At 50.3% G+C, this 22,412-nt stretch overlaps 2 protein-coding genes across 2 annotated transcripts; one reads left to right on the top strand and one right to left on the bottom strand.

The window, feature by feature from the left end:
• The first annotated feature begins 1,864 nt into the window (after positions 1 to 1,864).
• On the top strand, positions 1,865 to 2,842 carry PRAC2 (PRAC2 small nuclear protein). The gene is given in 2 exon segments (XM_078375560.1): positions 1,865 to 2,698; positions 2,700 to 2,842. Coding segments are annotated over 2 exon segments (330 nt in total). The 5' UTR covers positions 1,865 to 2,455; the 3' UTR covers positions 2,787 to 2,842.
• Positions 2,843 to 2,853: 11 nt separating this feature from the next.
• HOXB13 (homeobox B13) lies at positions 2,854 to 6,954 on the bottom strand. Its single transcript, XM_002748469.6, has 2 exons — positions 6,235 to 6,954; positions 2,854 to 5,270 (listed from the first exon to the last, which is right to left on the bottom strand). Exons 1-2 carry the CDS (start codon positions 6,833 to 6,835, stop codon positions 5,017 to 5,019), a joined length of 855 nt encoding a protein of 284 aa, XP_002748515.1. The 5' UTR covers positions 6,836 to 6,954; the 3' UTR covers positions 2,854 to 5,016.
• Between the last annotated feature and the right edge of the window lie 15,458 nt (positions 6,955 to 22,412).

Genomic DNA, 22,412 nt, shown 5'->3' with positions numbered 1-22,412 from the left:
GGACTCCATCCGATTGGAGACAGACATTAAATCTTTCGGGGGACCTTACATCGGGTGCTAGTTCCCACCCCCAAGCCTCTCCCCTGCCCAGGCCCTGCAGGTCCTGCGTGCTGCAAACATTTTCTTTGTCCCTTTCTGCCCAGGGTGGCTGCTGGTCTCTCCAGGAACTAGTGAGGAGGTGCTCCTGCCAGGTGGTATTGGTGAGAGCCCGCTGCTCGCCCTTCCTTTGTTTGCCAAAACCTCTGAAGGTCCCCAGATTCCTGGGAGACCCCCTTCCAGGGCCTCCTAAAGAAGCTACCATACTGAGAGATACATTGGTAATGCCCTGGGCCCACGGATCAGCTTGTTTACCTTATTCCAGAGAAAAGCATTCTTGGAGGTAGTAAGATGAGCCGGTCATTGGTCTGAGAAATGGGCGCACAATATCGCTGCTCTCTCTGCAAAGATGGGGATCAGAATCCAGCTTGCCTGAGCTGGCAGGCAGGCATCGGCCTGAAGGTTTCAGCCTCCCAGTGTAGCACACCTTAGGTGAGGAGAGGAAGGACGGGAGCAGAGCACTGGGTGCCCCTCTTCCTGTAGAGTCTGGGGCGGGGCTCAGTGAGAAGGCCTCCGGTTGGTAGCTCCCCACCTCATAGCTGCAAGTCCGGGTGAAAGCTGGAGTGTTTCCTCCCAGCAGCCCCAGGCCTCCTCGACTCTCAGCAAACCTCCTAATCTCCCCTTGACCTCCTGGTTGCTGTGGCCCTTCCTCCCCCGGTTGGTTTCCTCCCTCTTTCCCAAGGCCAGAGGTGTCCCCTCTTCCCCTCATCTTCCTCCCTCTTCCCATAAAACTTTTAGGAAAGTGGGGATGGGAGTGGTGGAGGCCACCAGCCTGGAACTTCAAGTTCAATGGCAAAGTCCCTGACCCTCCCCCCAGGCTGGGCGCCAGCATTATTCTGAGGGTGATTAAACTCTTTTGCTGCCCCTGTGACCCTCCCAGTTGGGGGACAATTTAGGGGAGGAGAGGGGGTAACGGTAGAATTCTTTCTTTCACTCTCCCCTATCACTTCGTCCCCTCCCCCTCGTCACCTCTACACAGAACTAACAAGTCGGGAGAGAGGAAGAAAGGCTGGCAGCGGTTCCCCATTGGATGTTTTAAATCTGTCTCAGGCCCAGGCCAGCGCCTCGGGGGGAGGGGCGGGGTGCCCTCTGGTGTGCGAGAGGCCCGGGGCCGCTCCAGAGCTTTCTCCCCTCTTTCCGGGAGAGCGACTGTTCGGGAGGGTGAGAATGGTATAAATTTCAAAAACAACGAAAAGTCCTTTTGCCCCCTCCGCAGCAGTCGCCTCCGGGCTTTATTGCAAGTTTACGGTAACGAGTTCATTTATTTAATTCGCGGTTGTAGCTCGGAGGTTTCTATTAGACAGGGCGGGGGTCTGGGGGCGGGGGGGGGGGTCACAGTGTCTCCCCTGAAGGAAACCTAGTTAAGAGTACAGCACTTAGAACCTTGAATACAACTTTAATGAAGGGGAGGAGGGGAGCTGAAGGGAAGAGAAGTTTGCTTCGGGTTGGGGGAGGAAAGCCGGAGCTGCTCGGGAGAACTGGGGGGCCTGGACGGGGCTTTTTCCTGCTTCAGGGGCTTTCCAGCTTCCGGCCCTGGAACTACTACACGGAGTAGAGATCGCGTGCAGGGAAGGCTGGGCGGATGCTCGGCCGGCGGAGGCCTCGCAGGGTCCCCGGAAGCGCTCCTCAGCCGGAATAAAACCCGAAAGATGGAGCCTCAGGTTCTGCGTTGCGGGTGCTGGAACCGAGATTCCAAAAGAGCTTCCGGAGGTAATGTTTACGCATTTTGTCAGGTCTCCTTTATTTGACTTCTGGAGGCCTAATAAAATCCACCTGCTTTGGAGTTGGAACTGATTTCGGGCCTGGAGTCCGCGTAGACGCGACCCTCCGATCCTGTTTCTCGGCCTGCCGAGAGACTCGCTGCGGGAGGTGGTGTTTGGCTCCGAGGGAGGGGAAATGTCTAGGGCGCAGCTCTGAGTACAATTGCGCCTCGTTGGTGAAAAGGCTTCCAGCTTGTTTCCGGAGTATGTGTGTGTGTGCCTCTGCGTTTATTTGTGACAGTGTTGTCTGGATTCATCTATTGTGACATGTGTTCACACGTGTGTCCGAATGGTAAGCTTAACATTTCCTCCTGCAGCTTAACACGGCCCTTATTTAAAAGTAAATAGCTGCAGGCGAGTGTAGGTTTGTGGATTTTGTTGTGATTTAAACGCAAATGAGAGAGATTTCAATGTGGTGGGTCAGGGATAGGTGGGAGACAAATTGTTTGGGAAGGGATTCCCAAGAAAAGGGCTTAATACAAAACTAAATTAAGTATTTTTTGCACTGGTTCTATACAAATAAATCAGAAAAAAAGGTCGGGGGGGCGTCTACCGCGAATGGTTATGGTGCGGAAGATAAATAAATTACGAACGAAGACATGGACGGAGGGCGGATGGCGCCGCGGCCTGGCTCCCGGAGCCGGACCTCCTTCTTCCATTGGAGATCTCCTGTGCCGAACCTCCTTGCCTTCTTCCTGGGTCTCTCGGGGCCTGGACCAGTACATCTCCGGATGCCCTGGCCGAATGAAAGGCGACATCGGGTCCTGGGGCCCCCACACGCAGCCCAGTACCCCGAGGCTCCAGGCTGCGGAAAGCCGGTAGCTCCGCGGGGGATGAAAGCCTTGCCCGCAGGTTCTCCTGGAGTGGCGAGCCTCTCCCGGGAGGGGGCGCCCTTGTCTTTTTAATGGTCCTAACACACTGGTGGAATAAATCTCTAAGATTCCACATCTTTTGTTTGCTCTGAATTTATTGCGAGCGAAAAACAGAGAAGCGCCTTACGTTTGAGTTCCTGATAGCAGAGGTCCCAGACCTCTAACTCCACCAGGGCCATCTCCGTTAGTGGAGATGGCAGCCCCCCTTGTGGCCTTTTTCCTCTCTCCAAGGAGCACCCCGCACCACGCCGCTCCCCCTCATCTATCTCGCCCCCTCCCCACAGGCCTATCTGCGCTGAACTCTCGCCACTTCCGAAGTTGGCGAGGGAGGGGTTTGCTTGCCTGAGCGTTGGTCCGGTTTGGACTTATGGAGACAGAGGAGTAAGAACCTGAGATATTAAAAGCTACCCACATGGGCTTCACTTGAAGGAGGACGTGGAAGGCAGAAAGTGACCTCCTCTGAGCGGTGCATGTAACCGAGCCCTTAAACTGGGCTTGGAAGATTTTTTTAAATCAGGTAATCGACCTCCTCTTCCTCCTCCTCGTCCTATTCCCCCGACCCCCCCAGTCTTATTCACTCACACTCTTTGGCCATGTCCCTCAGAACCGGGCTCCTCTTTGGTAAATAGATCTGTAGGAGTCTAAGTCACTTCCCACCCTCACTCCTTCTCATGAGAGGAGCTGAATTCCACCCGACTGTAAGCCGTAAACACTCGAATCCCTTGGTCGCTGCGAGGTTTCTTGGAGAGCTGGATCGGGAGGGAAAGGTCCTCGAGGTAGTGGCAGCCGCAGCCCACCGCTGACTGCTTGCTTCCGGCCTGCTGCTCTAAACTTCAGGCCTATGCGCTCAATCGTGAAGAAAGTGCCTGCAGGACCCCCACCCTTGGCCTAGGGTACAGGAAGGCCCAGCAGGAACCTGCTGGCTTTGCTTTGCTGCCCAGGCAATGAGTCCCACCCGGCACTGAGCCCAGGTACACCACATCAGAGAATGGGCACAGAGGTGGAGGCCCCCATGTCCCTCTCAGAGCCCGTCTGTCTCCAGCTTCCATAATTCTACACTGTGTATCTGTCTACGTGGACCGGGAAAACAGGGTTGGCACCACTCTGCCTTCCACCCACCTGGGATTCAGGGTACTGGAGGGAGCCAGGGCAAAATGAAAAGGAAATGAAGTCCACAGCCACTGTCACATGGGCAGCTTGGGTTTCCCCAACCCTGAGCCTGGGTCTTTGCTCTTCCACCAACTGCTGCTCTTTCAACTGCAAAAGGGCCTGCCCCATCTCCCTGGCCTGAAAGCTCCTCTGGATGTCAGAGGGAGGCAGAAGAGAAAATGAGTGGTGAAGAGGCCATTTTCTGGTTTTCTCTCCTGCCCTATTGTCTGGGGCTACCTGAGGGTAGCGAAGAACACTACTCTGGTTCTGTAACTGCTGTTTGTGCCTGAGAGAGCCGAGTATGCAAGGCCACAAACATCTACTTCACTGGGCTCCCAATGCCCAGCAAACCATGACCTGCTTTGGTCAGAACCACCAGAAATATTAAAGGAAGATAGAGTTTTGGGGAGGAAATGAATGGTGAATTATCCAGGTACTTTCTCAAACCCCTTTTTCTCTGGAAGGAAGGACTGACTAGGGGCAGCCTGCTCGCTTCATTTTCACATGATGGGAGAAAATCTAAGAGTTAAGGAGACCAGTGGGTACAACCTATGGGGTGGACGAGGGAGGAAGAGGCAGCCTCTACAATTGTCTACCTGCCCAGCTGTCATCCCAGAAAAATGCTAAATGGACATCACAGCCACACAAGTGAACCTGCCCTTTCTCCTCTCCTCAGTCTTCCTGCTAGTACCAGGATGGGGAGTGTAAACGGAAGGGGGTCTGAGAGAAAGCTTCCCTGCAAAGGGATCGCCTTCCAAGTTTATTCATAATCAGCTCAATTCATGGAAGCAGTTTCTAAAGTGCTCTACAGAGCTCTAAATAGAAAATATGAGGCTAATGATCATGGCAGCTAGTACTGGTTATCGTGATTATTGCCCCTGTCAGGATGAATGATTATGACTGCAACAGGTTCTTTGGGAACCCTGGTGAAGTGGGCTGTCACATGGGGCTTCCCTCTCCCAGCACATACTGGGTACCCAGGCCACTCCTAAGGAACAGTCCAGGAGCCAGTGGCCTGGGAAGGGTGTTGTCTCTAGAGGCCTCTCAGCAGAGTCCTTGGCCCCAGCGTGGGCTTGACAGATTCCTGGTCTCCCAGGACACCCCCGCTTTCCCTCCTCCCACCCAGGCAGGGAGATCTCTCAAGGGGTAGTGCTGTTCTTCACCTTGGCGAGAACCTTCTTCTCTTTGACCCGGCGGTTCTGAAACCAGATGGTGATCTGGCGCTCCGAAAGGCTGGTGGCAGCTGAGATCTTGCGCCTCTTGTCCTTGGTGATGAACTTGCTTGCCGCATACTCCCGCTCCAGCTCCCGCAACTGCCCCTTGCTGTATGGAATGCGTTTCTTGCGGCCGCGACGAAAGGCGCAGGCGTCAGGCGGGTGCTGCCCGCTGGAGTCTGTGCAGCAGGAAAGGGAGAGAGAAAAAGGCATGGTCAGATCCCCACCCACGCAGACCCAGGCCCTGCAAGCCCCAAGCTAAGTCATCCCACAGGTGCACCCAGGTCACCCTACAGGTGCACGTTCAATCCTGTTCCTCCAAAGCACACAAGGACACCCCAGCTTCTGGCTTGTTCTCTGACCACTGCTCAGCCGTGGCTCCTGCTGGCCACCCTCACCCATCACTGCTCTCACACCCGAAGGTCTGCAAACACACCCACACACCACACACAGGCCTTTGCCCACCATCATGTGTCCACTCTTCATGCATTTCTAGACTCTTGGCCACTCTTGTAGATTCTACAGGCACATTCTGGAAACACATTTCTGCCCCCATTCCAAATACATGCGCATACATGCGCGTGCGTGCGTGCACACTCTCTCTCTCTCTCTCTCTCACCCATTCCAATGCACACACCTATGACATGGCTTCAGGAAACCTAAATTTTTCTTTAGAAATGGGAAAACTCATCTAATTGAAAGCGATGTGTTGTGTTCTCTACAGAATATCCAATACCTTTTTACCCATCTCCCACACCCAATCCCCACTCACAGAATTGAGAGTTATTTAGCCTTTGTGTAGAATTAGGCCAGAATTGTGCTGGGTAGGGACACCCTGATCCCTACTCAACAGCAAAGAGATCCAAGCCTCTCAGAGATATTGAAAGACTGGTCCCAGGGCCTCCTGGAGAAGTGAGGTGCTCCTCAGGCTTCAGATGGCACCCAGCTCAGGCCCCTCATATTGACCTCCATCCAGGCACTCCAGCTGCCTAGACCCTCCCTCAGAGTCCTAATAACCAAGGGAGGAGCACCAAATTCATCCTCACCAGCCCCAAGTCTCCCTCCTCCTCCTCCCAGGTAAGTGCCAGTGGGACCCACAAACCCAGGCTCAGAGGCAAGGGAACCCAGAGTAATAGAGATTACCTGTAAATGCTGCCTTCCAGAAGGGACCTGGTGGGTTCTGTTCTCCCTGGCAACACATCTGGCTGTTCCAGCCACCGGCGAGGGCCCAGGACTGGTAACTGTCCACGGGCAACAGGGAGTCATGTCGCGGCTCCCCAGAAGCACCCAGGGTCTGCACCACAGACACGTCTAGGTAACTGGCCATAGGCTGGTAGGTTCCCGGATATCCCGGATAGAAGGCAAACTCAGTGGGGCGGCTGGGGTACTCTTCCCCAGCCGTGGGAGTCTCCGCAGGGTAGGCAGCCAGGGTGGCCGCCTGGGCACAGGGTTTCAGCGAGCTCCGGGACACTCGGCAGGAGTAGTACCCGCCTCCAAAGTAGCCATAAGGCACCGGAGCCGGGGACGCCCCCTGAGGCACCCCGGAGCATGGGTGGCATTGCTTTGGCGGCTCCGCAGAGCCTGGCAGATCCAAAGGGGCATAGTTGACGGCAGGCATCAGCGTAGGCGCCGCTGGGTGGCTGGTCAGAGGGGAGTGGGCTACCAGATTCCGCCCCCCTCCCGCTCCCAGCAAGCTTTCCATATCCTTGGCTCCGTCCAAGGTGGCATAATTGCCCGGCTCCATGGAGCCGAGGGTCGGCTCATGGGGTGCGGGAGTGGGGAATCTAGGGGGGACCCAGCTCGCTCTCCCCACCCAGGCCCGGGGAATCCAAAGCGTTTTAAATCGCTCCTAGCTCGCAAGTCGCCTGCATTCGCTCAGCACGGCCGTCTTGACGCAGGAGACGCAGGGGCCCGGGCACGCGCGCTGATTGGCTGCGGCCTGGGGGAGAGAAGCTAATAAAATCCTAAAGGCAGAAACTGCTAAAATACTTTATCCCAGCTTATTTTTTCTTTCTCCCTTTCACTCTCTCTCTTGCTCTTTCTCTCTCTCCTGTCTCTCTTTTCCCCTTTCTCTCTTCTTTTCCCTCTCCTCTCTTCTCTCTCTTTCTCATTGCTCTTAAAAACAACACAAGAGAAAAGAAAGAAGGTATCCTTTCGCTGCTTTTCAGTTTGCAGAGTCCCAGTTCCACGTCCGGGGGGAGGGGAGGCGTGGTGGGCGGAGGGAGAGGGGACGAGGAGCCGGGCCCCACCTCCTTCTCCTCTCCCTCCCTGGCTCTCAGTCTCCTGCGCTTTGGCAGGTTTAACGAGAGAATAAAAAGCTCTCCCTATAAAGTGTCCATCTCCTGAGGGGGGAAGGGGAGTCGGGGGTGGGGCTGGAAGGCCGCTCCCGGCCTCAAAGGAGAACCCGGGAATGAGCCTGTTTAAGAGGAGGCTGGGAATTGCGAGTTAATGGGTATTTCTGGCAGCCCCTGGCTTTTGGTTCTGGGTACTAGCACCCAGTTCATTCCCGGTACCTTTCCTGTCCTGGAGTGAGCTGCTCCGGCCCCCAAGGAGGTGCCCGGGACGCCCCTTGCCCAGGGACTCTCTACTGCCCAGAATGCTCTGGTGTCCCTGATTCGGGTGAGGCTGAGGGAGGAGGCCGGAGACACGAAAGCAAACGGAGAAGACGCGCGATCTGGATGGAGCCCAGGACACTCCACGTCTGGACCCGAAGGGGAAATGGAGGCTCTAGAGTGGCCCGTGGAAGGGTCTGGGTTTCCCTTTAAGTGCGGGGAAAGACGCACGGAGGGACAGAGACCCACAGGACTTGAGCGGGGACTGGGAGAGGGAGAGGAGAGACCCAGGGACAGCAACACAAAGAGGGAAAGAGAGAAGTTGACAGAGGGGATGGGACAAAATCTTATAAAATCTCCAAGTGCCAATCGGAAAAGAGAAAGAAAAAAATCCCCCCTTTTTACATCCCCCCTTTTTTGGGATGTAAGAAGTCTGAGGAAGCCAGGCCTGGCTGACTGCCAGAAACCAGCGGTGGGAGTTCTGGACCCCAACAGTACAGACGCCTGTGTGGAGATGCCGGTCTCCCTGCCCTGCAGTCCTCTCCTGAGGGTCTGTTCGGGGCCCAGGAAACTCTCCCTGATGCTGGCTTACTCCCACCCAAGCTGAGTGCCCAGAAAGCCCAAGACCCCTAACTGCCTCCTCAAGCTTTAAACTTCCTTAGAAGGAAAAGGGGATGGGAGGGGAAGCCCCAACCACTGGCAGAATTGCTTGAGGCCCCTCTATTGGGGCCTATTGTGCAGTGCAATTCAGAAGAATCAAACGGTTTGTTTCACAAATCTGTCTTAGAGGTTTGCTGCTTCTTTTACTACCTCTCCCAAACTAAATCCTTCCACCTGCTTTTTCTAGAACTCCCAGTTTTTCTGAAGAAGACGAATTTTTCCATTCTACACGGGGGTCTTGGCAATTATATAGAATGGATTACCCTAAACTCTGGGCGGGCTCAATCATAGCCTGTCACCAACCTGACCTTGAACTTGAGCCCCTTTGTGGGAAAAGGTCCATAGGCTGTAGTGTACATCACTCCTAATGAACATTGCGATAACTGAAGACACCAAGCACAAATTCTTCACTAGATTTTATTGCATTTAAAAACAGTATGGAAGCAAAGGGAGGAAATGTCTCTTCAGTGCTTTCCAGTTTCTCACCAGAGTTTCTTGCTTGTCTAATTATGAATTGCAGAAATATCCAGATTTTTACCTAAAGAATAAGAATTTTTCACCAGTTTTTACTTGGTAAATGATAGATACATAGGGCATGTCCACAGTTTTAGCATCCACTAGGCAAACACACAGACACACACACACACACACTTATTCATGCTTGTACGGTAGAGGCATTAATAGACCCCTAAATTTAAAAAAATAATAATCGGGCTGGCGCGGTGGCTCAAGCCTGTAATCCCAGCACTTTGGGAGGCTGAGGCAGGTGGATCACGAGGTCAAGAGATAGAGACAATCCTGGTCAACATGGTGAAACCCCGTCTCTACTAAAAATACAAAAAATTAGCTGGGTGTGGTGGTGCGTGCCTGTAATCCCAGCTACTCAGGAGGCTGAGGCAGGAGAATTGCCTGAATCCAGGAGCGGAGGTGGCGATGAGCTGAGATCACACCATTGCACTCCAGCCTGGGTAACAAGAGCGAAACTACGTCTCAAAAAAAAAAAAAAAAAATCATAGTCATGCCCTATGACCCAGTAATTCCATTTCTGGGCATAAACCCAACAGAAATAAATGTCTATACCCATTAAAAGGCATGTACTAGTAGGTCCACAGCACCTTTATCCATAGGTGCTCAAAGCCACCTATGGCAGCGCATGCCTGTAATCCTAGCTACTAATCCTAGCAGAGGTGGCAGGATCCCTTGAGCCTGGATGTTCAAGACTAGCCTGGGGCCAGGCACAGTGGCTCAGGTCTGTAATCCCAGCACTTTGGGATGCCAAGAAAGGCAGATCACTTGAGGTCAGGAGTTCGAGACCAGCCTGGCCAACATGGTGAAACCCCCGTCTCTACTAAAAATAAAAATTTTAAAAGGCCAAGTGTGATGGTGGGCACCTGTATTCCCAGCTACTCGGGAGGCTGACGTAGGAGAATCGCTTGAACTTGGAAGGCAGAGGTTGCAGTGAGCTGAGATTGCACCACTGCACTCCAGCCTGGGTGACAGAGCAAGACTATGTCTCAAAAAAAAGACCAATCTGAGCAACATAGGGATAATAGGGATACTCCATCTCAAAACGAAACCAAAACATAGTAGCTCAAAACTAGAAACAACCCAAATGTCTATCAACAGTAGTGTGAGTAAAGAAAGCATGCTATAATTAAACAATGAAGTACCACACGGCCATCTGAAAAAGAATAAACCACTACTATACACAACATTGATGAATCACAGACATGTGGATGAAAACGCCAGGCACAAAAGAGTAGCTTTTTGTATGATTCAATTTCTACATTTCCAAACAGTGCAAGGACAAGCAAAATTATGGCATAGTGATAGAGGTCAGAATAGAGATTGCCATGGGGAGAGGTCTCCTGACTGGCAAAGGGCATAAAGAAGCCTTCTGGGGTGCTGGAAATATTCTCCATCTCAATTTGTATGCTAGTTACAAGACTTGGTTCACCATGAAAATTAATCAAGCTGTACACTTGGGATTTCTGCACTTTATTGTATATCTCAAATTTTAAGAAAAAAATAATTAAAAACAAAAATTTTAATTCATTGCAACACTTCCTGAAACTGTTCTTTTGGATATATAGTGTTCTTATCCATGTTCATTGAAATAAGTGGCTAAGCACATGTAACTGCAGCGTTGTGGAATGCGAAGATGGTCAACTTAAACTTGGGGGGAGTGGGGAGAAGGTCACCAGCTGTGAGGGAGACCTTCTGTAAACATACATTTCAATACAAATAAATTACATGGTGCTTGTTTCGTTTGCTTTACAATTTTATTTAGCATCTGCCAGATCACAGGGAATAGTTCTGGATCTCATTTTTATTTATTTATTTTTATTTTATTTTAAGACAGGGTCTCACCCTGTCACCCAGGCTAGAGTGCAGTGGCACAATCTCAGCTCACCGCCACCTCCATCTCCCGGGTTCAAGTGATTCTCATGCCTCAGCCTTCAGAGTAGCTGGAATTACAGGCGTGTGCCACCATGGCCCAGCTATTTTTTAAATATTTTTAGTAGAGATGGGTTTTTGCTGTGTGGTCAGGCTAGTTTCGAACTCCTGGCCTCGAGTGATCCCCCAGCCTTGGCCTCCCAAAGTGCTGTAATTACAGGCATGAACCACCACACCTGGCCTAGGAACTTATATTTATTAGCAAGCACTTGGGTATGCGTTCCTATTTCCTCCACATAGGTATGTATGTGCATCTGCCTGTGACCTATCATAGACTTCAACTGGCGCCAGGTAAAGTAAGATTAAGTTTCTTTATCTGTAAAATGTGGATAATACTTACCTCACAAAAATATTGTGATGATATAATGAGATTTTGCACATAAAAGCATTTCACAGTCAGAATAAATATGAGCTCTATGTGTATTCCTCCATGTGTATCTGTTTCTAATGAATTACACAAGCCACCTGCTGAAAAGGACAGTTGCCCTAAAGCGTGCCAGTCACTTCTCACTTGCCCCCTCAGCCCTGTATAAGCTACATAGTTCTCCCATCGGGAACCTGGGGCTGAGAACCCCCAAGTCTCCCTGGGGCTTTACATGAATTCAGCGGAGAAGTCCCTGCACAACCCAGGAGTCCGGATCTCCCGGACGGACTGGGCTGAACCTGCCCCTCCCCCAGCCCCACAGATGCCTTTGTGTCCTGCTGGGAGCCTCCTTGCAGACCCTCGGGGAGACCGGAGCCTCCCCCAGCCTTCTTTACGGACCCCGCCGAAAGCGCTGAAAGCCTCAGCGTGCTCCTTTACATACCCGCCAGACACCTCCAGGAAGGTCAAGGCCAAGTTGAAAGTTAAGAGTCTGTTTACCTCCGGGAGCCCATTCAGCTGGGCCCCACAGACCGCCTGTGACCTTTACAGCCCGGCCTTTGAGCGCGGCCGCCGCGCCCCCGGGGGTTCCGGCGACGGGGACTTGGCACCTCCGTGTCAGCTCCCGCCCCCGCCCGGGCTAGGCACCGGCCAACTAGGGGTGGGGGCGGGAGGCGCCCACCCGCCGCACTTGGGGGCTTTTGCTAAACTATGTGTTGTGTTTTTTGTTTTAGTGAGCGCCCGCTGCCTTCGTTCTCTCAACTGGAGCAACCTCTGTGGCGGCGACGATGGCGGCCGTCCGGTGGGTCGCGATGAATAACGAGGATTTCTCCGCAGCGCGACGCTCCCCGCTCCGGAAAGATGGGGCTCTTCGGTCCCGCCCGGCCGCGCGGGTCTGGCTGAACTGCTTGGGGTCACCCGGCTTCTCTTGGTTTTATGAAAATGGCCTAATTGAGGTGCGCTCTTTTCTTTCCTTCCTCTTTTCATCTTTTCTCTCCACTCTCTTCAGTCCCGGTATCTTCTTTTCCTTTTATATTTGTGTTTTTCTCGCCGCCTTTTTTCCTTCCATTTCAGTTGTCTTGCTTTTCGCGTGCTCTTTCTTATTTCCTTTTCTTGTTATTGCTCACTTTTTGGCTCCACCACCCACCCGTTGCTCTCTCTTCATTTTTCATTTGGTACTTTTCTCTGTCTCTCATCTCACGTACACTATTTTTCTCTTTGCTTTTTCTTCTTCATTTTTCCTTCTCTCTTCTAATTTTTCCTTCCTCCTTCCTTTTCTTTTTCTCTCCTATTTCTTTTTTCTTTCTTCTCCATTTTACTTCACTTTCTCCCCCTGTCACCCGCCCCCAACACATGCATGCTTTCCCTTTGCAGCGATCTTGCCCAGTTTTTCCATTGTTCTTCTGTGAAGTCTGGAAAGGGCCTGCCCGGCTACTGCTCTCAGCGGCCGGAGCCTGCGCTTGGCAAGGGACGGCCTGGAGGAGGGCCTAGTGTGGCTGGTGGGTCTGCGGAGCCCTGCCCTGGAGCCCTGCCTGAGGCTAGAACAGCTCCGGCTGGGAATGAAGGGTGACTCGGGTCTTTCTCCCTGAAATGAAGTCAAGTGGGCTCTCTCCTGGCATTGGAGGAAAATGTTTTGGACAACTTGACAGCAGGATCCGAGAGCTAAGAGCTCTGATGGAGGAGGCATGGCTGGTCAGGAAGCCACTCTTATGTCCTCGTCCTTCCCCAACTCAGTCAGCCCTGCGACAACCTCAGGAATTAGAACCCTCTCAGGACAAGCCTAAGTGCCTCTGAGGCCAGGCTGAGGGAGCCAGCTTTGAAATTAGAGCCCATCTTGGCCTCAAAACCGTGGGACAAATGGATCTGAGGAGGAATCAAAGGATGGGCAGCTGAAGGGAGAGGCTTGCTCCAACCGCGGCTGCTCTGCGCGCCCTGATGGCGCCTAGAAACCAGAGGAGGGCCTAGCCAAGCCCAGAGAACTGTAAGTGGGGTCCAAAGAAGAGGCGGAGAGGAGAGAGGGAGGAAGTGGGTCAAATATGAGGGTCACTGAACAAAGACCAAGAGTCTCCCTTCCTCTGGTCCCGCGGCTCTAGGTGAACAAGCCAACTGTTTCTTGCCGGTCACCTGTGCTGACCGCAGAGTCCCCAGACCTCTTCTACAACGCTGGGCTTTGCTGGGGAGTTACCCAGTTTGAAGAAACCCAGCCCAGATCAGGCCCCAACCATTAGGAATTCCCGGCCCAGGTGGCCGCACTACAGTGTCTCCTCTAAAGTTCTGTTCTAGCTCAGCTTGCTGGGCCAAGTCAGTCACCCTTTTTGAGCCTCAGTTTTTCTATCTGCACTGTGTAAGGAAGGAAGGACTGGACTAGTGGATCTTTAAATCCTTGCCAGGGTTCACCTTGAACAGAAGAGGGAAGACAGGGAGCAAGAGGGAAGGAAACTTTACCAGAAGGAGAGGGAGGAAAACTTTAGAAGGAACAAGAAAGAGTCCAGGAAGCTGCCACCGATTTTTCCATGCATATCTAGGGCAGACACAGCTATTAGTGCTTTGAGGGAGCCCAGCCTCTGTGGAGAAAACTGTCATGTTCTGACTCAGTTGGGGCAGCGAGCCCCACAGTGTAAGTTCTGCAGTAGCTCCTTAAAGGGGACCAAATTGCATGGGAGATCATGTCCTCCCTACTTTCCCTATAAATCCCTCCAGCCACCCAGCCCAGAGACACTTGGAAGTAAAAGAATAGGAATGGGATCCTCAAATAGAGATCCAAAATTAGTGTCTTTAGGGGTTGCATTGACTTCTGGGATCATGGGAGACTGGGCTTTCTTTGTTCCAACCTCTGGGATCATGGATAGGACTCAGGAGTGAGGAACGTATTAAAAAACCTATCTGCAAATTGAAGAAAGCAGTTTGAGTCACTTACAACTCTCCCACCATCTCCACTTTGTTTTTCCTTTCAGGGAATGTGGGTGCTGATGATATTATACTGTTAGGAAAATGCTGGCTACTCTCAGGACTGCTAGTGTCGACCCTGCCAGAGATCAAGATTGAGTCTTCGTTCCTTAAATCAAGAGGAATGTCAGCACCAGGGACCTGGCCCCTCAAATCCCAAACTCACCTATTTGGCCTGAAGTGGAGCTGTAGAGTTAAGGCTTAGGGGAAAGTACAGTTTGAAAGATTTGATTTATTACTTTGATTCCCCCCATTTACCCTAACAAAAGTCCTGGGATCCTTCCAAAAACCCAGAACATGACCATCTTGTGGCCTAGCTCCCTCCTCACTGTCCCAACAACCCCAGTCCCTATAGCAAAAGCCTTTTCCTTCTCCTCCCACTAAGCTCTCTGTTCAAAGAAACAAAGTTGGGAGAGGAAGAAGACAGGTATTTCACGCACACACAGACACACAGGTGGAGGGAAAAAATGGTCCATCATCCATCCCTACCAAGTCCTAACCAGTTCATGGTGCTCATGGGCTCCTGCTCTTGACTGTCACAAAAGACCACCCTCTCGGGACTCAATAAAGGCTTGAAAATAACACTCCTGCTTCAAAAGTATCTGCCTTTCTGAATCTCAGCCCCAGGTTGAGGTGAGCATTGGGCAGTTTCTGGTTACTGCCTCGAGGACTCTAACCTGGGGAAAGTCCATGTTAGCCAGGCTCTCAAGGTTCTGGGCCAGCCATTTACCCCAAATCCTGACACTTTCTGAGACTGGAGAAGCCTAGCTGATTGTCCACATTGACCCTAATAGTCCAGAGGTGTCATCAGGCTCTTCATCAAAATGGGATTTGGGATTGGAAAAGAGCTCTGGGCTTTTAATCTGCCTTCGCTCTGAATCACTTGAGACTAAACTGGTTCTTCTTCCTCTCTACTCCTTCAGAGGTTTTCTAAGAGTTCTAAGAGGGAAAGTAAAATGCTCTTCACTTTAAATTGTAAAATCATGTGCACTTAGGGAGGCCAAGGTAGGAGGATCACTTGAGCTCAGGATTTTGAGACCAGCCTGGGCAACATGGTGGAAGTCCATCTCTACAAAAAATAGCCTAGTGTTGTGGCATACACCTGTAGTCCCAGCTACTTGGGAGGCTGAGGTGAGAGGATCACTTGAGCCTGGGAGGTTGAGGCTACAGTGAGCTGAGATTGCACCACTGCTCTCCAGCCTTGGTGACAGAATGAGACCCTATCTCAAAAAAAAAAGAAAATTATTCAGTTTCTTCCTTTCTATTTGTTCCCTGTAACATCTATAGTTTGTTCACAACTGGGAGGGACTATAGGCAGTACTGAAGAGACAATGACCATCTTTGCTCTCCCATCGTGTTGCTCATAGGTAGGGTTGGGATTTGAGAGGAGATTCCAATTTTAGAGGCTACTGTGTTGAAACTGACACCAGGGGCAGCTTAGAAAAGCTTCCTCCTGGTTGGGAGTGGTGGCTCATGCCTGTAATCCCAGCACTTTGGGAGGCCAAGACAAGCAGATCACCTGAGGTCAGGAGTTCAAGACCAGCCTAGCCAATTTGGCAAAACCCTGTCTCTACTAAAAAAATTACAAAAAAATAGCAGGGCGTGGTGGTAGGCGCCTGTAATTCTAGTGACTTGGAGGCTGAGGCACGAGAATCGCTTGAACCCAGGTTGCAGTGAGCTGAGATGGCACCATGCCACTATAGTCCAGCCTGGGCAACAGAGAGAAACTCCATCTCAAAAAAAGAAAGAAGAAAGAAAGAAGGAAAGAAAGAAAGAGAGAGAAAGAGAGGGAAGGAGGGAGGGAGAAAGGGAGGAAGGAAGAAAGGAAGGAAGGAGGAAAGGAAGGAAAAACTTCCTCCTATGAAATCATTAGGGCTCTCTGCTTAGGGGAGAGTTCCCCGTCTTTCCCTTCTCTTAAAGAGCAGAGAGCTCCAAATTCCCTGGCTACCCAAACTGGTCAGTTGGTGTTTGAGGCTAGGAGAATCCTTAGAGATCATTCAATGCTAGCCAGCTTTGTGCTTGGGTAGCTGAGTGGCAGATGCCTAGGAAAGAATATTGTCTTCCCCAATTTAGAGAGAATTGACCTCGGGCAACCATGACCAGTTCTGTGGTACCAGGCAGCTCTGAGCTACTGAAGTGGGAGCAGGAGAAGAAATAAGGAACACAAAAGGCGGGCAGCTATGGCAGCCAGATGCAATTTTGGAGTTTCCAGTGATGGTCTGACTATTCTCCGTGCCTGCCCCATATTCTCCACGCCTTGACTGCTCTCCATGCCTGCCCCAGGGTAGTCCAAAGAGTCAGGCAGGCTGGGACTTGCCTACGTAGAAGCTCACATATTCAGGATAGTTTTCTGTTTCCAGCTCCCTGTCCACTAAATCCTAAGGAGCCAAAGGTGGGTCACAAGGGCACCCCCTGCCAGGTTGAAAAATTGCTGGTCTTGCCTCTAACTGAGTCAAGGCCAAAGCTCCCAGTTTCTTATTTTTGAGATCAACCTGGAAACTTCCCCTAGAAATGGTGCTCAGCCCCAGAGACTTAGGTTGGGGAGCTGGGGAAGAACCATGGGAAGCAAACCCTGGTCTCTCCATCCCCTCCATCCCCTCAATAACCTATCTGGCACAGGCCCAGCCCTACAGGGGCAGGGGATGGGTGCTCTCTGCCCTTGAATTGGAATCCCACACACCAGTCTACCGGTAGCTTCTGCCTCCTTGCCCCCTTGTCCCCCACCCCATCTGAATGGTTTTTCTAGCCTCGGGAATCACCTGCCCCAGTAGTACAGGCCAAGCTTTGGACAAGGGAAGGCACAGACTGACAGCCAACCAACCCACCCTCCCAGGCCCTGCATGGCCCGAGAGCCATGCAGGTCAAGCTGGCAAGGTGAATTGCTCTGATAGGAGAATTCATAGGAACTGAGGGGAACCTGCCAACTCTTCATTAGGACTAGAGGCCAGCCTAAAGATTTTTTTCCCCCTTTTTGTCCCAGAGACATTCTTTCCTTCCTTCCGCGTGGAAGGAAACACCTGTTCGGGCAGATTTTCCAGTAATGGGACTGAGTCACCCCACCATCTGGAGTTTACTCCCCAGCTCCTGGATAGATAGCAAAGCACCCTGCCACCCACAGGTGAGATCTTTAACCGCCCAGCCAGGCAGCTCGAGAGCCGGGAAGTCTTGCAGCCCCTTCCTTCTACTCAGGCAAAGATCTCCTTTAGGGTGGTAGGTGCACCTGCCCTTCATGAATCCTCACCTTGAGCGGAGGTCGTACCTCAAGACGAAAACCCGCTTAGTGCGTTAGCGGGTGGCGAGCTGCCGCCGACCTGGTCTGAGACTGAGAATCCGCAACTGAGAAGCTGGAACTGAGAAGCTGCACTCCCTGAGGCCGCTGTGGCCAGCACCTCGGGCCTCGTAGACCCCTACATCTCTAATCCCAGTGCCCTCTAGGGCTCTTTGGGGCGGTCCCTTCGGAAAGTCTCGGAAGTGCAGAGTACTTTAAGTACCCTGTAGGTGCCTTTTATTTAATCTGCACAACAAAAAACAGGGCAGGGGTGGGGAGGGGGGCAATTCTTACTTCCGTTTTGTAGATAAAAGAACTGAGAGAGGCGGGGTGCCTGCAGTCCCAGCACTTTGGGAGGCCAAGACTGGTGGATCTCTTGAGCCCAGGAGTTCCAGACCAGCCTGGCTTGAACCATGAAGTTTTGGCTTGGATCCGAAGCTGGAGGCTGCAGTGAGCCTGGATTGCGCTTCTACACTCCAGCCAGGGAGACAGAGTGAGACTCAGTCTTGAAAAAGAAAATAAGAAATTTCAGGTTTACGAGAGTAATTCGTCCAACTTCTAGAGGCAGATTGAGTCTTTATGGCACCAAATCCTGATTCTGATAATTTCACTTCTCTTCCCTCTTCAAACACAAATCAATCGTTGACAAATTTTACCTTGTTTTGTTTTGTTTTGACACAGGGTCTCACTCGTTCACCTAGCCTGGAGTGCATTGGTGCCATAGACTCATTGCAGCCTCTACCTCCTGGGCTCAAACCATTCCCCCACCTCAGCTCCCAGAGTAACTGGGACCGCAGGCACTCACCGCCAACCCCAGCTAATTTTTAAATTGTTTATAGAGACAGGATTTCGCCATGTTGCCCAGGCTGGTCTCAAACTCCTGAGCTCAAGCGATCCTTCGCCTCACCCTCCGAAAGTGCTGGGATGACAGGCATGAACCACCCGCTCCCAGCCATGACAAATTTTAAAATGGAAATAAATCTCATTAAAATCTCAATAGTATCTCAAACCGATATTACAAACAGATTTAAGATATTTGGGAAAGTATTAAAGGGAAAGGGGAAGAATTAAGGGATTTTGAAAAATCAAGACAAGAACTCTAAAATAGAGAAACCCGGCCAGGCATGGTCGCTTACATCTATAATCTCAGCACTTTAAGAGGCTGAGGCGGGTGGATCACTTGAGGTCAGGAGTTCAAGACCATCCTGGCTCTACTACAAATAAATAAATAAATAAATAAATACAAAAATTAGCCCTGTGTGGTGGCATGTGCCTGTAGTCTCAGCTACTCCGGAGGCTGAGACAGGGAAATCACTTGAACACGGGAAGCAGAAGTTGCAGTAAGCCGAGATCGTGCCACTGCACTCCAGCCTGGGTGACAGAGTGAGACTCTGTTTCAAAAAAATAAAATAAAATAACCCCCTTTAATATGCAGTCATTTTTAAAAAATCAGTGCCCCCCATGACCACTGAAACTACAAAAATGGGGACCAAGTTCTGTTCCCTTCTGCTCACTCCCTTCCTGCCAACCTGTTTCACTTTGGAGGCTGAGTCCGCATGAGTAACAAAAGGAGCTATGTCTGAAAAATGTTCACCTAGAGTTGAATTGTGGGAGGCCCAAACTCCTCTAATGGCCTGTTACCCACACTGACAGAAGAGAAGGAAGCATGGTTGGGTCAACCTGGCACCAAAACACCTTCCAAGCCTGTCCCTTCCATGAGGAAAAAATGGGTGTTTGGTGGGCACTGAGGATTCTGAACTTGATTTTATGGGTGGCTCTCAAAGTCTCACCCTTTAAAACTGAGGGTGAACATTGGTTCGCATGTGTGGTTTTCTAGGACATGAGCCCACTGCTTTATTTGTTTTCTAATGGTAAATTTCACAGATACAGAAAAGTAAACAAAAACGTATAATTCAATCTCTCATACCTGTCATCCAGCTTCAACAATAATCAACTCATAGCCCATCTTATTGCATTTCTTTCTGGAGTATTTTAAAGCAAATCCCAGATCTTTTTTTTTTTTTTTTTTTTTGCTCCAAAATACTTTGGGTTTAAATCTTTAACAGCTGCATTTAAAAAGTGGTTTTTAGAGATGCATCTTACTCTGTCACTCATAAAGCATGAGCTACCATGACTGGGTAATTTTTTTTTTTTTTTTTTTGGTAGAGATGGGGGTTCCCAGTCTCTACTAAAAGTTTTATCTCAAACTCCCGTGCTCATGCGATCAGCCGCTTTGGCTTTCCAAAGTGGTGAAATTACGTGCCCAGCCTATTTATTTTATTTTTTGTAGAGATAAGGTCTCGCTTGTTGCCCAGGGTGATCTCCTAACTCCTGGCCTCAAGTGATCCTCCCACCTTGGCCTCTGGAAGTGTTGGGATTATGGGCATAAGGCACTGTTCTTTTTCGTGTGTGTGTACACCTTTATGTGATTATACAAAAATAATTCCTTAATATGATCCATGTTTGAATTTCCTCAGTTGTCTCAAAAATGTCTTTTTACAGTTTGTTTAAGTCAGGATCTAAACAAAGTTCACACATTACATTTGCTTGATGTATCTTAACTGTCTTGTAACCTATAACAATTACCCCCAGTCCCTGTTTTTCATGCCATTACTTTATTTAAAAATCTGGACCAATCCAATTCTCAAAAGGTATTGGACATCCTCAAAAAAGATAACTGCTCTATGTTGAACTAAACAACTGATTCTTACAGTCCTCACTGTCTTCCTCACTGTCCTCTGGCTGTGGCAGCCAGATGTGGACAAGAGAGCTGCACCTTTCCTTCCACTCCCTGCCAAAGAAAGGAGGGGAGGGCTGTGCCCTCCCCTGCCAACCTACTAGAGCACTTCCTGACTCCTTTTGGCCCCCTCATTGCTCTTGGAATGAGAGACCTCACTCCCTCTCTCACTCGAGGCAGTCAAGAATGGGATCCTCAGGTGAGTCTTTGGATTATGTAAGTTTCAAAGACTGGATACACACCTCCAGATCTAAAGGCAAGATTGCTGCTCTAGGGGCAAGACTGTTCATTTCCTGCCTTGGGGATACACCCAGAGGCCTGAATGCTTCACAAGAGAGCCAAAGAAAGAACATGATCTGTTTCTGGGGTGGAGTGGCCAGTCTAGCTCTACCATCTCTCACTCTTTTCTGCCCTTAGGGTACCAATGAGGTGGAAAGCCTGGACTGCTGTCTCTGCTCTGGCTTGTGCTAACAAGCTGTGTGCCCTTGGGCGGGCCATCTCCTCTCCGCAGTCCCTGGTCTTCTCTTCTGTAAAATAAAAGTGATCCTCTCTATTCATCCTTCCTTACAGGGCTGCTTGGAAACAATCAAGATGAGGGAAATTGAGATTCTGCAAAGAGTGCGATGCCTATATAACAAAGGATTGTTTTTCTCATCGTTGGTGGTATTTGAGGAGAAAGTGAAGATTTCAGTTGGAAGAGGAACCAGCAGACAAACTTGTTCTGGTCTCTTGTGTATAAAGAAGCCATAATATGCCCCACGTCCCTCAAGCTAGGAAGAGACCTGCGCTGGATGGTGCCCCACTGGAGAAGCTGTGATGTCCTGGCACGGGGAAGAGTACCAGGATGTCCACTCCTCTTCCCTAGGAACAACCAAGGATCCTGAAGCCTGGCTTTATCTCAGCCCTGAGTCTTCCACCCCTTCCTTCTTTCTAGGACTCCTAGCTTTGGCGCACCAACTACTCCAAAACCTCAACTTCTCTCCAAGAGGAATTTCAAGAAACACTGACCAATCTGGTTACAGAAGCTGAAGGGGGCCTAACCAGGCTGCAGTAAATCTGCCTGACTCTTCTAAGCTGAAGTCTCTCCTCCCCAAAACTTTGTTCTCCGGGACCTGGTGAGAGGGCGACTCCGTGAGTGCAGAATGCAGCACAGACATTATTGAAGACACCTCACATTTTTCATTTCCAAACTACACCTAGCTCATAAAAAGCCGGGGAATGTAATAAATTTTCCCCTGTGGGACTTGGTTTTAATTAATTATTGGGTTATTCAAGGTGACTCCTGTGAAATGCAATTTGCACTCGTAAACTGAATCTCACATAATCCATTCTAAGTAACTGGCTGTGAGCTATCCTCTCCAGAGACTTACACAAAACTTACATTTATCCTCTGAGGGCCTTGGAGCAAAATGTAAGCGTGACTTCAGTTTAAAGAGAGCTCACTCGGCTGGCTAGGAATACTACGAGACTGGGTCTCGTTTTCTCAGCTGCTGATTTGATAAGGTTTATTTCTTAGTAAATCTGGTGTTTTATATATAGTTTACATATATAACATAGATAATGTGTATACATATGTACATACATATACATTTATATAATTTAGTCACTTGTTTTGCAATATCTGCAAATGATATGTGAAACTATCTCATTGAAGAATGGAAATCGATGTGGAGTTTTTCTACAGCAAATCTGGCAGCCAAAGCTGCTTCTGCTGCCAGGGCCTCTGACATTTGGTCTTTATCATCCAAGATCCACATCTGCCTCACATCTCCAGGTCTCTCCTGTGTGCAGTGTGGAATTGTTCTTGTCTGGGATTTATACTCCTTTCTGTGTAACTTTAAAAACTCCAGGCCCCACATCTACAAAACAGGCTTCTGTCCAGAGTGGGTGTGAGCCTCCCCCATAGAGCCATTAACACGGCGGGCCTCCTGGTCTGCAGCATCAGGGAGTCTACATTTTTGAAATCTTTTGGGGATGGTAGGGTTGGGGGCTGAGTCTGTTCACATAAATGGAATCTGGAAATGGGGAGGGAGTGCATCTGGCTACTCTAGGTAGTTCCACCTGTTTACCAGGTGACTTCTCCAGACCAAGGCAATGTAGAGGAGGGAATTGGGTGGGGGCAGGGAAGGGATCCAAGGGAGACTGTGAGCCCCCTACCTAGAGTTCAGCCACAGAAGGAAGAAGAGACTCTGTCATTGCACCTAGGTTCCTGCCCCAGAAAAGAGGATAAAATCTGATTTTTTTTAAGGGAAAGAAGAAAGGAAGGAAGGGAGACAGGCAGGCAAGAAGAAAGGAAGGAGAAACTGAAGGAAGAATGGGATGGCTTATTTTCTCTCAGTT

The sequence above is a fragment of the Callithrix jacchus genome, chromosome 5 (genome assembly GCF_049354715.1).
Source record: "Callithrix jacchus isolate 240 chromosome 5, calJac240_pri, whole genome shotgun sequence".
NCBI lineage: Eukaryota > Metazoa > Chordata > Mammalia > Primates > Cebidae > Callithrix > Callithrix jacchus.
The sequence above is the reverse complement of the archived record's forward strand: the minus strand, read 5'-3'. Positions and strand labels throughout refer to the sequence as shown.